Raw genomic sequence first — 14,750 nt, forward strand, 5'->3', positions numbered from 1 at the left:
CCTGCTGAAGAAATATCTGGAAGTCCATTTGTTTTAGGTCAACATTTTGGTGGCCTATACGGGGATCAGAGAAGACCCCCAACAGCTCCAGGGCTGGTGAGCAAACAGGTGCAGTCCCCACAATTGAGTCCACTGTGCTCACTGATTTTTCTCACAGACCCTGGAGTTCGCAGACCCACGTTTCTCCAGGATCCGAGCTCAAATCCTCTTTGCATTTGAAGCTCTCCAGGCTTTATCTGGAATCTATTTTAAGGTTCTGTCCTCCAGGTTAAGGCCTTGTTCTGCAGGAGGGTACTCATTTGGCACTTTGGTCTGACTTTGAGATCAGATTGTTTTAACTGAAGCTGGCTGAGAAGCCTCTGGCCTGGCTTCTCCAGGACCAAACTGTTTCCTTAGAACTGGCTGGTATTAGACCTGTGAGCTGTTTGAATTGAGCTGTTTGAAAATTGTTCTTTTATTATAGAGAAAAACCTCTGAGAATTGGGACCCAGTTATCTAAATATTTTGAGGGCAACCCAGCCCCACAACAGGTACTTCAGCTGATTTTGTGTTTAAAAACCACAGTCCTTCCTCACAGGCATTTCCAACTAAATGGACCAACCTGACCAAAGGCAATTTAGAATATCAATGGCCATTACGGGAAACTTCTGATATCCCCAAATTAATTTTCTTAAAACCAAGCTGGATTACAACAGCTCAAAAACTTCCAGAACTGAATGGAATGACAATTTTGATTTGAAATTTTGAGGCTTCCCAATGTTATCAGAAGTCTAAAATTGCCTCTCTGCAAAATAAGATTTTAAGATTAACTGAGGCAAATGATTTAAGAAAAACAAAATAGTTTCTGAAGCTTCGGGCTCTTCTTCCTTAGCTTCTTCATCTCAGGCTCCACCTCAGGTGCCATCTTGTCTTTCTCCCTCAGCTCCTATGGTCAGACTCTGCCTCCGGCACAAACGTCCTCCTTCCTTTTATACTGTCTACACCTCCTCTGTACCCTCAGTGCCCCCATACTAATTTTCGTGCTAAACTTCCCCTTTTCTCTGAAACTCTCCCTACTCCCTCTTCCTTTGAAATTGCCAGAACCTGTTGCTTTAAAATTAAGCCTTCTGAGGAGCCAGAGGTTAAACACTTAATTTCTTATACTCCCTGGACTAAAGCTGAACTGTGAGCAATAGTCAAAGATTTTCCCAAAGTAACAGAAGATCCTCATAGATTTGCTGAGGAATTTGATATAGTCATTCAAACCTGACAACCTGGTTTCTCTGACTTACATCACCTAGTTCATATATTTGTCAGTGAAGGCCAGGCCCAGCATTGGATAAAAATTGCTAATTGGGAAAATCTTGAAAGGTCTCTAGCATTACAAGTGGAAGACCAGCCCAGTAACTTATTATATGATCACACTTAAGCAATCATGTGGCAACTTCATCAGGTAATTCCTATGGCTTTTCTAAAGCCTGTTGATTGGAACAAAATTCAGGCTTGCACACAAAAATCTGATAATCCTGTTTATGACTATTACAATCAACTTCAGATTGTTTTAAAAGAAAATTCTGCTCTTCTTTCAGATGTGGATTCCACCTGGGTATCTGTTAACTCTATGTTTATTACTGGGCTGAACTGGGTCCTTTCCTTTCTAGTAAAAAGGAGCAGGATAGAATGGAAAATGATGTCCACTCCAGATTTAGCTAACCTGGCAAACCAGCTCACTCAAACTCTAGGTGGGTAACCCTGCCCCCCCCCAAAAAAAAGACTACTAAAATTCTTAATCTTCAAATCCAGCAACTAAAAGACTCCTAAACAAAACCAAAACCCTCCTAGTTTCTGCTATTATTGTGAAGAGCCAGGACACTGGAAAGAGACTGTTAACAAGTGTAAGTACTTCAGGCCTTCAGCCCTCTAACCAGCCTTTCCAACATCTGCCCAATTCTCAATGACAGGACTCTGATAAACTACAGGGGCTCTTCCCAATGCTCCCTCTCAATCGACTTGGAGAAACATTTCTCCAGATTGGGGATGAATCTCTCCTAGTCTTGGCTGACCCTGGAGCCATACTCTCAATGCTCAACCCCGCCACTATAAAGCAATCCCTAAAACAGCTCAAATAGTGGGATTTCTAAACAGCCTCAAGAGTTTCCTCTCCCTGAGCCTATTCCCTTTTGTTTAGGCCCTTTGAGAGACGCACACCCTTTTCTCCTTAGTTCCTCTGCCCCTATTCATTTATTAGGCTGAGACTTCTTAAAGAAGTATCATGCTGGAATTTCTTTCTCCCAAAAGGGGGAAATAATTCTAGAATTTGACAACAGTCATCAAAGTAACCATCAGGTGAATTAAGTGATCCTTTGACATCTTTTATTTGTTTTGCCTCTGATGGCACTAGAGCTAATTCTGGAAACACTCATCATTTGTCCCTAGTGAATCACCTGCCACCCTCCTTATGGGCAAAAACTCCAATTGATACTGGCAAAATTCACAGCACACCTCCCAGCAAGATTCAAATAGAGCCCTCAAAACCACTTCCAGAATTAATATTCTATAAGAAAAGAAGGACTTAAAGGCATAAAGCCATAATAGAACATTACAAGGCTCAAGGTCTCATTATCCCTTACACCAGCCTGGTAAGAAAACCTAACGGCTGAGGGTGGAGGTTCATCCAGAATCTCTGAGCAGTAAACAACATTGTTATCCCTTGACACCTCGTTGTTCCTAATCCCCATACATTACTAACATCCATTCTTACTGGAAGTAAATTCTTCACTGTTACTGATTTATGTAGTTCATTCTTTAATATTCCAGTTGATGAAGCTGGCCAATACCTTTTTGCTCTCACTTGGGAAGAAAAACAATTCCCCTGGACAGTAATGTCCCAGGGTTTTGCTGAGGGTCCTTCTTATTTCTCACAAATCCCAAAGGCTGATCTGGATTATATAAAGTTCACTAGAGGTTCTAATATGTGGATGATTTGCTTCTTTGCTCTCCTTCTCAATCATCCTCACAGGAAGACAGTATTCACTTGCCAAAGTTTTTAGCCTGAAAGGGACATAAGTTTGTCAAAGAAAAATTGCAGTTTGCCCAAACCCAGGTTCAATATTTAGGGCATCTGATATCAGAACAAAAGCTACATGTAGATCCAGATACACTTCATGATGTCCTAAGTTTTCCCAAACTCCAAACTAACTGCCAACTGCAAAGTTTTCTCAGGATAGTTGGTTACTGCCAAAATTGAATTCCAAATTTCTCTCTTATGGCTAAACCTCTGTATGCTTTATTAAACAATAAGAACCATGACTCAAACTTATGGGAAAAACCAAACAATATAGCCTTTAAGGCCTTAAAGTTGAGTCTGATGAACCCGCCTGCCCTTGAGAATCCCAATTATCAAATTCCCTCTTTTCCTTTTTGTATATGAAAAGGAAGAGTATGCCCTTGGGGTACTCACCCAAAACCACGGGGTCCACCATCAACCCACACTGCATTATCGCCAGTAACTGGACCCTGTGGCACAGGGATACCCTGCTTGCCTTAAAGCCATTATGGCCACTGCCCTTTGGGTTAAGGCCACCAAGAAAACTGTGGGATTCCCTCTAACTATTTTTGTACTTCATGCAGTAGAAGCCCTCCTGAATTCTCATCACCCTCAATATTTCTCAGCCAGCTGCCTCACCTTCTATGAAGTAAGTCCTTTTGTTAACTGCTCCTCGCATAATTCTTTTATGCTATAATAACCTTAACCCTGCTACTCTTCCCCCGCTCTGTCACGAAAGAAGTCCCTCTTGACTGCTTAACACTGACTGATCACCTCCTGACTCCTCATGATGATTTACAGGAAAGATCTCTCAGTAACACTGACTTCTCATGGTTCACTGATGTTCTTATTTAAAAGGTAATAATGGCAAATATTATGCTGGGTATGCTTTGCAACTCCTTTTGATGTTGCTGAGGCAGCATCTTTACCAATGGTTACTTTGGCCCAACAGGCTGAATTATACACTCTCAAATGGGCTTGTACTTTAGCTAAAGGCAAAACTGCCAATATTTATACTGATGGTACACACTTTAAGAGTAGCTCATGATTTTGGAATACTGTGGAAGCAACGTGGCTTCCTTACTTCCAGCGGAAATAAAATTTTAAATGGCTCTTATGTTCAGGAATGCAATATTTTTATCTGCCACTTTAGCTATTACTAATATTCCACGGCATTCTAAACTTTACTCTCTGGAAGCTAAGGGAAATCACTTTGCTGACATTTTTGCAGGGAATGCTGCCCTGAAAGGGGCTAACAGCATTCTGTTGGTCCAAATGAACATTTCCCCAGATGATAACTTAGAAAAACTGGCTAAAGAAGCCCAACAACTGGCCTCAGAAAAGGAAAAACAAGATTAGAAATTCAAAAATTGTTGGTTTGATAAAAAGAGAAAGCTCTGGTTTAGACTAACTAACAACCCAAATCCCCACTCATCAACCCTGTACATGCATTGAACCACTGGTCTACTGAAAAAAATGACAGCATTCATGAATCAGTATTGATGGGGAAACACTGACAAATCCACCAAAAGTATCTACCTCACTTGTCCCACTTGTCTGAAATACGACTCAAAGAAGTCTGTTTGTACTGCTCCTAAACAATTTAAACTGTCCAATGGACCACTCAAGGTCTGACAACTTGCTCTGGCTCATGGATATAAATATGTTTTAGCAATGGTCTATGTGTTTTCACATACAGACAGGCCTTCCTTGCAGACAGGCTACTGCTTCTTCTGTGGTTAAGGTCCTTTTAGAAAAGAGTATCCCTACCTGGGGAATTCCTCTCAAATTTCATGGTGATCAAGGAACACATTTTATTGATCAGGCACTTCAACAAGTCTGCTATTTAGCCAGTTTTACAACACTTTCACTGTGCTTACCGCTCTCAATTCTCGTTTAGGTGAATGCACTAATGGCATTATTATGACTCAATTAGCAAAATTTGTAAAGGCCCTCCAGATACCTCGCCATTGGTCCTTCTAAATCTCAGATCCACCCCTTTTGGAACTCATAAAGCTCTCACCCTTTAAGACAGCCACAGGATGCTCAATGCACTTGGCTCTTGCTTCTTTTGACTCACAACTGATAAGAGGAGTCCAATATTGCAAAGGCCTAATTGCGTCTATTAAAAATAACCATGTTTTGGTAGAGCAATCTTTTCATAGTGTACCTGTGGGAGATGATGACCTTAAACATCACCTGGCAACCTGGATATTTCGTCTATTGGAAAGAAACACCTCCAGAAGAACTCTCTTCAACCTCACTGGAAAGGTCCCTATCAGGTACTGCAAACCAGCCCTTGTGCTGCCAAACTCCAAGGAGTGGGCTCTTGGATTCATGTGACACACCTAAAAACTGCACTGAACCCTGACTGGCCCTGCACATCATCTGGTGACCTGAAGGTAAAGATTTCCCGTAATTGAAGCCGCATCTGATGAGACAGCTTTCCCAAGATATCCAGACCAGGCCTGCTGGAACCTTCTCTGCCAAACCTTTTATGATGACATAACACTTCAGATGCTCTCCAATCTCTATGATCTTTATAACATAGAGACTTTAGATTAAAAGTGCCTGAAAGTTCTTCCTCCTACCTCTCCTTGATACTTGAATGTGACTTCAATAGGTTTCCAATCTGTACTTTCTCTCCAGTGTGAGAAACCACACCCAGCAAAGGCCCCTCCTGGCATTAAGGGACAAAAAGCCACTGAAACCAGAAAACCTGATTCTTGATCAGTAGTGCTTTCAGAGAAAGACCTTGATCAAAAGGGGTAAAATGTAAAAAGTTAACAAACAGAAACTTCAATTAAATAGAGTTGGGAGACCAGAAGGCAGAGCTCTCATGCCCTGTGATGATAGCAGAGCACAAAATGAAAAGGAAAGACTCCTCTTCCTTCCTGGCAAGGACTCAGCCAATGAAAAACCATGGACTCTGTTTACTATAGCCCTCCCAACTTCCTTTTCCCCTCTCTAAAAGCATTCTCCTTCCCTTGCTGTGCAGGAACTTGCACGTGGCTCATCCATGGCTGCAGACGCCAAACTGCACTGATGACCTTATTAAGTCTTTATAGCCAGTATGAGTCAGAACACATTTTGTTTTCATTTATTAAACTTGACTCCATAAGTAAGCAAAGGAGTTGAGCCTATAGTGATTATACCCCACTTCTCTAGCTTGAGGAAAGGATCCAGTGAGAAGCAGGATCTCCTCTAATGGGAGAGGAGGCAAGAGTGAGGAGAGAACTATAAAAGGTCTGACTCTCTGGGATAACTGCTGGAATTTCCATCAATCCAGTGCATGCTATTCTAAAACCAATCCTACTCCTATGGCTCTCAATGAGACTAAATAGATGGGGACCCACAAAGCTTAGCCATAGGTCTACAAGGATCATGAAAACTGTCATCTAAAGCCACCCTACTCCTGAAAGGAAGAATAACTGATCTTTTTGTCCTAGGGCCATCTCTCTCTTTTTTTTCCTCTTCTCTCTCTCTTCTTAAATTCATCCAATAAAATAGGCCTCATTTTCTTAGAGTATCCAGTACCAAAGAATGCTTCAGTCAGCCAAACAATTCTAGTGACTTAGCAAAAACTGAAAGAGGAAAGAAAAGATTTATAAATACTGCAAGTTAGTCCAGAAGTAATCCTGTAACAGGCTGTTAAGAGCTACCCATTTGTTGCTCCTCTCTTCACACTTATCAAGAAGAAGGTAGTTACAGGCAGTCTGAGAATGACCAATAGAATAGAAGAAACCAGATTTTCAAAATGGAGGTACCAAATTATGACCAAAGTCAAGTGGTCTCCACCTTTTTTTCAGTCTGAAAACGTCTAAATTAAATAGCTTTGTTTTCTACATTGCAAGTGCTATATTAAAGATCAGTTTCAGTAAGCCAAAAACCAAAAATAAACAAAAGAAAAACTGGGGCTAGTTTTTATCTTGATAGACTCAATATAAAAAGCATTTTTGGTTTTTCCTTGATATATACAGCATATAACTATTCCTAACTAGAACACCTGATGAAGAAAATAAACAATCAAATTATGAATTTTTAAAAAATCACCTTGGATGAAATGATAGACTCTTCTTGGTCAGCATTTTTGCACTTTTTCCCTGTGTCTTGCTCTGCTGATATACTTTCTGTACTTCCTGATGAAATTAATCGCTTTCTTCCTTGCTGTGTGATGTTTACTTGGGTTTTGTCTTTGTAAATTCCTTCTTTTCCACTTTCCCGGATTACAGTATTATCTTAATCACACACAAGTACATAAACACAAAGAAAAAGAAGAGGAAAATTATCTCCTGTACCTTCAAATGTCAATAATCCATACCAAAAAAAAAAAAAAAGACAGAAGGAAAGAAAAAGGATAAAAGAGCAAGTAAATTTAAAGTTCTATTTATATTAAGGCCAATCTCCAATCTGAAAATGCATATTTGCAAATCTCAAAAAGTATTAAGCAGCACCATGGCCAAGAGCTCCAGCCCTGAAGTCATCCTGGCCAAGATGCTAATGTGGGCAGGCTCCGTCCCTTAACTGTTTCACCTCACCTCTCTCAACTTTGGTTTCATCATCTAGAAAAAGGGAGTTATAATAATAACTGATGGAGTTATTAGGAGGCGTAAATGAGGTAAGATATATAAACTCTCAGAGTACCACATGTATGTTAGTTATCATATACATTTTTTAAAATTTTGGCATTGAATTTCTCTAACAGAAAATCTGACATATAGCTATCCAATGAATTTTATATATACTTACTGAGCCTCTATCATCCACAGTGAGGAATATAACTTAAGTTACCATAAATACAAATTAAGTACCTAAAATAACTGAAAAGGAAGAGCAACCTCTACAAACTTCACTGATAAAGAAAACAAGTCTCAACAACAATGGACACTGCATTGCCATAATACTTATATTCAAGGTTCAATGTAGTGGGGAAACTTAAATCAGCATCATATTTTGTTAACAAATTAATGAATTGTCTAATCAGAAAAGAAAAAAGATCTACTTATTTTAAGAGGAAAATCTTCATGGTTGTCTTTCTCCTCTACTGCATGAGGGCAGAGACTTTCTGTGCCTTGTTCATTGTTCCCCATTTTGTGTCTCTAGTATCTAGACCTATGCCTAACACAAAACTGATACTCAATGAATATGTTTGAGTAATTGAATTGTTAGCTTAAACAGAAATTGTCCAAAGATCCTTTGAGAGACTGGATACAGGTATGTAAGGCAATATGTAGTCATTATTTTAATGTTCTAAAGCAAACTTCTGTAAAAAGCCAGAGAATAAATATTTTAAGCACTGTGAGCCATATAATATTTGTCACAACTACCCAACTCTGCCCTGTAGTGTGAAACCAGCCATAGACAATATATACATGGATGAGTATGGCTATGTTCCAATAAAACTTTCTTTACAGAAACAGGCAGTGGGCTGAATTTGGCTCATGGGCTGTAGTTTGCTCAGAGCTGTTCTAAAGGATATTCAAATGCCCTGAAGTAACACACCCTCATTAAATTCAGAAAAGAAATACTAATAATGTCCATATTATTGAACAGGAAAATCACTGAACCAATATAAAAGTAATGTATTTACCAAAGGAAACTTATGAAAAAACTATCTAATAACTAAACTCAGCCTCAATTATTTAAATCTTTGTTTTGAATCTAAATTAGGGAACATTTCACATCATTTTAGAAACTGGCAGAAATAGGACTAAATAAAACTGACTATACAGTTTGGTGAAGCAAATGACCAAATATTACAACAGTTATGAATTAGTGAAACCAAGGGAAATAATCAACTATGATACTGTTTACTATGCTAGGAACTAAAAAACTGTATATTAAATAAGGCACAGCTTTTCCACAAATGACAGTTCACCACATTCCAAGGGTCACAGATGTATATAAAATTCTAAAATTAAATATATATATATATTTAAAATAATCAATTCTTTAAAATTCCAAATGATATACTTACAAATATCCCTTCTAGGGACCAGAGCTCATTTTTTTTTTTTTTTTTTTTTGCATAGGAAGAAGTCATTTTGATAATGTTAAAATGTTCTTCACAAAGTGTATATGAAATATGTAAGTTAACTGGCTCAGAACAATCTTTATATCTGGCATATAAAATATTTTTCTAAATCCAGGATAGGTATATTTAAATGATAGAAATATACAAGAAATGAGCTATTAGAGCAAATCAGTTTATTTTAAACAATTACTAACTGCATTTATTTACATGAGCAGCTACACTAATACTATATGAATACTAGCTCAACTATATGCATATATGTCATTAAAATCACAACCATCCAATTTTATCCTCCAAAGAAACCACTCCTAACAGTTATAGTAACAATTTGATGTATATCCTTCTCAACTTTTTCCTAAGTATAAGCAAATATATTTACAAATAAATAAATATATACAGGGCTAAAAGTATACATGCTTTATTTCTCTGGGATAAATACCTAGAATTGGAATTTCTGGACCAAAATGTGTTATACATTTAAAGATTTAAGAGATATTGGCAAATATCTCTATTTAATGTCTCTAAATAACTGTAAAAGGCTATACCAACTTATACTTCCACCAACCATGTTTGCTGATACCCATTCTGGTCAGTACTGAATATTATCAATTGCTTAGATTTTGATGAGCTTAATAAACAGAAACTGGTTACATTTCCCTATCTGATAGTAGTCATATATTTATTGGCTGTTTGTATTTATTCTTCTCTAGTACAGCATATAAAATGCCCCAAATTTCTACCAAGTTCTTTTGTGTTACTAAGTAGACAATTATTAAAAACCTTCTATCTGTTTAATAACTGTGACAGATAATATCTCCCAGTATATTGTTTGTCAGTCTGCTATTTGCCTCTGACTTTGTTTACAGTGTCTTTTGCATTAAAATTTTTTTTACCTTTAATGTAAATAGATCTGCCAAATTTTCCCTTATGGTTCTATGCTCCCCATCATCTTAAGAAAGTCTCTCAGAAGTAATAAAAAATATGTCCCCATATTTTCTTCAAATGCCTTAATAGTTTCAATTTTTACATTGGTTATTAATTCAACAGAAGTTTATTTATGAATATGGCATGAGCAGTGAGAGCTCTATTATTATTTCTTCCAAATGGAAAGCTAATTCTCCCAACATCATATTTAATAATGATGCATCCTTTCCCCATCAATTTAACTGATAATTTCTTATATATTAAATGTGTGTTATTCTAATCTGCTTTGGGGTGTTTCATTCTTTTTTACGGGTCTAACTTACCTATTCCTATGCCAGAACTATCAACTACTAAAAGTAGGCACCAGCCTAGACTGTGATAAAGGAAAGTTCTATAAAGAAATGGATATTTCTGTTATTCTGTTATTCAAACTGTCCTTGAGCATATATAAAAAATCTCCTAATGCACTTTATACAATGCTGACATAGCTCTAATGTCAAAATCTGACATGGATGGCACAAATGGAGAAAAATACTAACCACACTTATGAATATAGATACAAACGTCCTAAACTAAATATCAGCAAATCTAGCACAGCATGAAAATAATAAGTCACCACAATAAAATTAACTTATTTCAGGAACACAAGCATGGTACAACATTAGGAAATCTACCAACATCATTAATTACATTATCATATGAAAATGCAGGACTGTTTCTATAACAAAATTTCTTTTCAAAGAATTCAACAGTTATTCCTGAAGGAATCAGTCAATCACCCTAAACATGATGAGTATCAGAATCAAATACCAATAATATTAAATGCTGAAACACTAACAGAATTACTGCTAAAATCAGGAATACAGATGCCAATTTTATCCATTTTTATTTAAAATTTATAGGATCTAACTTATGAAATAAGAAATGTTTTTAAAAGCAGTAAATAGATCAGAAGAGCCAAAATTATCATAATTCTGTAGATATGACTATACAGCTAGAAAATCCAAGAGGCTAAAAAATGATTAGAATTAATTAGATCATTTAACAAGGATGCTTAAAATAAAGTAAATGTAAAGAATAAGAAGAGCTTTAAGTAAACTGAATCATAATCAAATTAAACAATGTCAGTTAAATATTTATAATCTGTATTGAGTTGTCATACAGAAAATATTCAGAGTACAAAATTAAGTGTAAACTAAATGGTTTGGGGACTACTTATTACTTCAACCTTTATCAGCATGTGCCACTTTTCATAACTCCATGTTGGAGGATTAGAAGATGGGGAAAGAAGAATACTAAAGGGTAGCACGATAACCAGTGAAAATATAAAAGCTCCCTTTTCAATCTAGCAAGAGTGTCATACCCTAGGAGTTCTAACTTGTCCTGGGGTCTAGAAGGTTGAGGAAGCAAATGGAAGCAAAAAGAGGGGAGGCTCTGATACCCTTTGCCCAAATATTTATATTCACTTACCAATCACTAAGGGACATGGAAAAATTTTAGCCCAGGCCTGAGAAGCTCATGATAACATCTAAGGGCTAGTACCTGGGGACCCAGAAAAGTAAATAAATTAGAAGTATACTGGTTGAAAGACAGAAAGGATAGCCTGATCACAGCAAACATTCACGTACATATAAGAATTAAACTAACAGTTAAACTGAGAAAAGATCTAGGAGAGAATGCAAGGGCATATTAATAAAATAAAAAGCATAAACCAAACCAAACCAAACCCCCAAAGCATACAGAGGGTAAATTTAGGTGGCCATCCAGGTATAGTGATATGGTTCAGAGCATGGGCTCTTTTAGAGTCAGACAGAACTAGGTCTCAATTATAGCTCTGGCATTTATTATGATCTTAAATAAGTTAGTTAACATCAGTTAACATTATTTGTCCTGTAATTAATGTCACAGATGGTTCCAAAATATCAAGACGGTTTCAGATAGTCTAAATAAAGATCAATGAACACAATAGAGTACTAAAGCTGCAAAAGACGTAAGAAAGTATCCTACATCTAAATGAGCCTAAAATGCATCTTGGAAATTGATTTTTCAAAATCATTAGCATTGGTCTACTGACCTGGATAATATATTACTTAAACAAACAGAACAATAACAATAATAAAAACTACACAGCAGAAAAAGTCAAATTATTCCAACCTTTAATTAGCTGGATTCAAGCACAAAACTGTCCTTTACTTCTAAATCTTTCTGTCTTTAAAGGAGTTAAGTAACCTAACTTTGCTTTTTTAAGTATTCCCCCAAAGTCTGAATTTTTAAGACATGCCTGAATGCAAAGACTTTTTTATCTTATTTTGAAGCTTTAGCATTTTAAGTATATTATGTACTATATAATATTCCTGTCCAAATCAATGTCAAATTACTCTCATTTATATTTTCAAGGTTAGGTGCCCCAAAAAGTGTTTCTTATTTTATATGGTGCATTTATCAAGTGAAAATTAATGGATATTTGCTTCAAATTTATAATTTGAAGCAAATATATTTTAGACGATTATAAGTCATGTAATAATGGTAGTACAGAAGCAGATACAGTACAAAATAACTCTGAAAGAAAAGAACTTGTTTGCAAGGAGGCAGTTCACACTGGTCCAATTTTTGGTCAAATAATATTCTTTCTATGTTAGAGAAAAGGTTCTACTGAGGGAAAGTGCTGCCCCCTCTCCACTACCATCCCCCATTCCCTTCCTGCAAACTGAGAAGAACCACACTTAATGAGAAATGTTACTGATAAAAATATATTATACATGTAATGATGGGGGGGGGGGGGGGGTTGAAAACCACTGTCCTGGAATAAAACACTTAGCAGGAAATCTTAGATTTAAATACGAAAATTCTCTAGATTAAATCACATCTCCCTCACGACATGATATATAAGCTATTTTTCCCACAAGATCACTCTGATCCTACTACAATCTAAATTAGCATTAAATAAGGAATATTCTGTACACAACATATTTGATCAAAAACTTTAGAAGACTTCTATGACCACTATGCTGAACATGAGAAATAGTAAGAGTCAGAACATTCAACTAACATATATTGTGCTGTTAATTGTACTGTCAATTGTGCTGTTAATTTATAAAAGACAATGTTCAAGGTAAAAAGGCAGATTGACTGAACTGATCATCCCAAACAAAACCATTACAAATTTTAGACAAAGTATTTTTTTTAAAAAAACAACTATTTGAAGGCACTAGAGAGTAACCAAAAAGGCAGAAATGAAGAGTCTGACCTTGAAAAATTAACTACAGTCTGTGAGGTTTATCAATTTATGGCTTTTTCCCTGAGGGCATCCCCCAATTCGCAGGTGACAGAAAGCTGCAGCCTTACTGGCTTAAGTGGTCAGAGGGCTGAGTTTGAGGCTAACAGAGTAGGTAGAAAGTTAAAGACAAAATTCCAGAAGGAAGAAAGGCTTAGAGAGCCAAAAACCAAAATCTACATTTAAAACTGACCCAAATCCCTGGCTGGTTGCTAAACTACATGCGCAGAGATTGCAGCTGCTGTCCACACAGAGGAAACAGAGTTTAGGGCCTGAATTAAATGTCCATTAAGAAAACAGGAAGTAAATTTCCTATTAGGCCCAGCTAATTGCCTATTAGAATAAAAATATTTATTCAGAGGGATATAAAAGCAAAGTCTCTATACTCTATCATTCATAACATCCAATAGCATAAACAAGAAAATGTGACCCATATAAAGGAAAATAAGCAGCCAATAGAAATTAAACCTGAGATGACTGAAAAGTTGCAAATAAAATTCAGACTGAATAATACAATGTAGCAAACATTTTAATAATCTTGAATCAATGGGAATACCCAGCAGATGACATAAATCATTGTGGTATCTGCTATAACAGTGAACTATGCTAGGACACTGGTCTCATCTTCTTTGACTCCTTCAGCACGTACCACTGTGTGCCTGTAGTTTTTTGTTTAATTAAATAATTAAATTAATTTTAAACACTCTTACTGTGCTTGTCTTTACCTTAGACATGACCCCAACAGGTCTGTTTGAAAACCTACTTTAATAAGTCGTCTGTATTGCTTTCAGTATTAAAATGAATAGTATTTTTCTACATATGTAAATGGCACACATTGTAATGGGTGAAACCTAGAGTTGACCAGGAAACAATTTTTCAAAAGTTTTTTTTTCCACTGTAGTATAAAGGGAGTGCTTTAGCAACATATATCATGATCCTTTAATATTTACACTTTTTGATAAACTAATTTCCTTTCTACAATTTATACCATAGTAATAATAAGAGTAGACTTCTAAGATAGTCACAGTTTTTAATCGCACTTATTAATGACACTGCAATTTGGGATAGTGAATAAATATTCAATAATAAGATAATTCTTAAATGATGATGTATTAAGACCATGTATTACTGTGGTTGGCAGAATTCTAAAATGAACCCCCCAAGATTTCCTGCCCTAATCCCCAGGACTGTGAATAAGATGAGATATCATGCCCATGATTATGTTAGGTTATATGGCAAAATAAATGTTGCACCTATTTTTAAGGTTACAAATCAGTTTATCTTGGGTTAATTAAATGGGAGATTATGTACATGGGCCTGATCTAGTCAACAAATCCTTTAGAGCAGAGAGTTTTCTCAGCTAGCCAACGAGGGGAAATTAGAGAGACACAAAGCTGGAGAAGGTCTGTTGTGTTATGCTGGCCTTGAAAATGAAGTGCAAGAACAGAAAAATGCCCTCTAGGAGCAGAGTGAGCTCCAGCCAACAGTCAGCA

At 36.6% G+C, this 14,750-nt stretch overlaps 1 protein-coding gene across 1 annotated transcript in view; it reads right to left on the reverse strand.

The window, feature by feature from the left end:
* The window catches only part of APLF (aprataxin and PNKP like factor), a 96,978-nt gene that overhangs the window by 35,120 nt on the left and 47,108 nt on the right, over nt 1-14,750 (reverse strand). The window contains exon 6 of the mRNA XM_007464085.1: nt 7,079-7,263. Coding sequence (XP_007464147.1) covers nt 7,079-7,263 — 185 coding nt within the window. The remainder of the gene's footprint in view (nt 1-7,078; nt 7,264-14,750) is intronic.

The sequence above is a fragment of the Lipotes vexillifer genome, unplaced genomic scaffold, assembly GCF_000442215.2.
Source record: "Lipotes vexillifer unplaced genomic scaffold, Lipotes_vexillifer_v1.1 scaffold311, whole genome shotgun sequence".
NCBI lineage: Eukaryota > Metazoa > Chordata > Mammalia > Artiodactyla > Lipotidae > Lipotes > Lipotes vexillifer.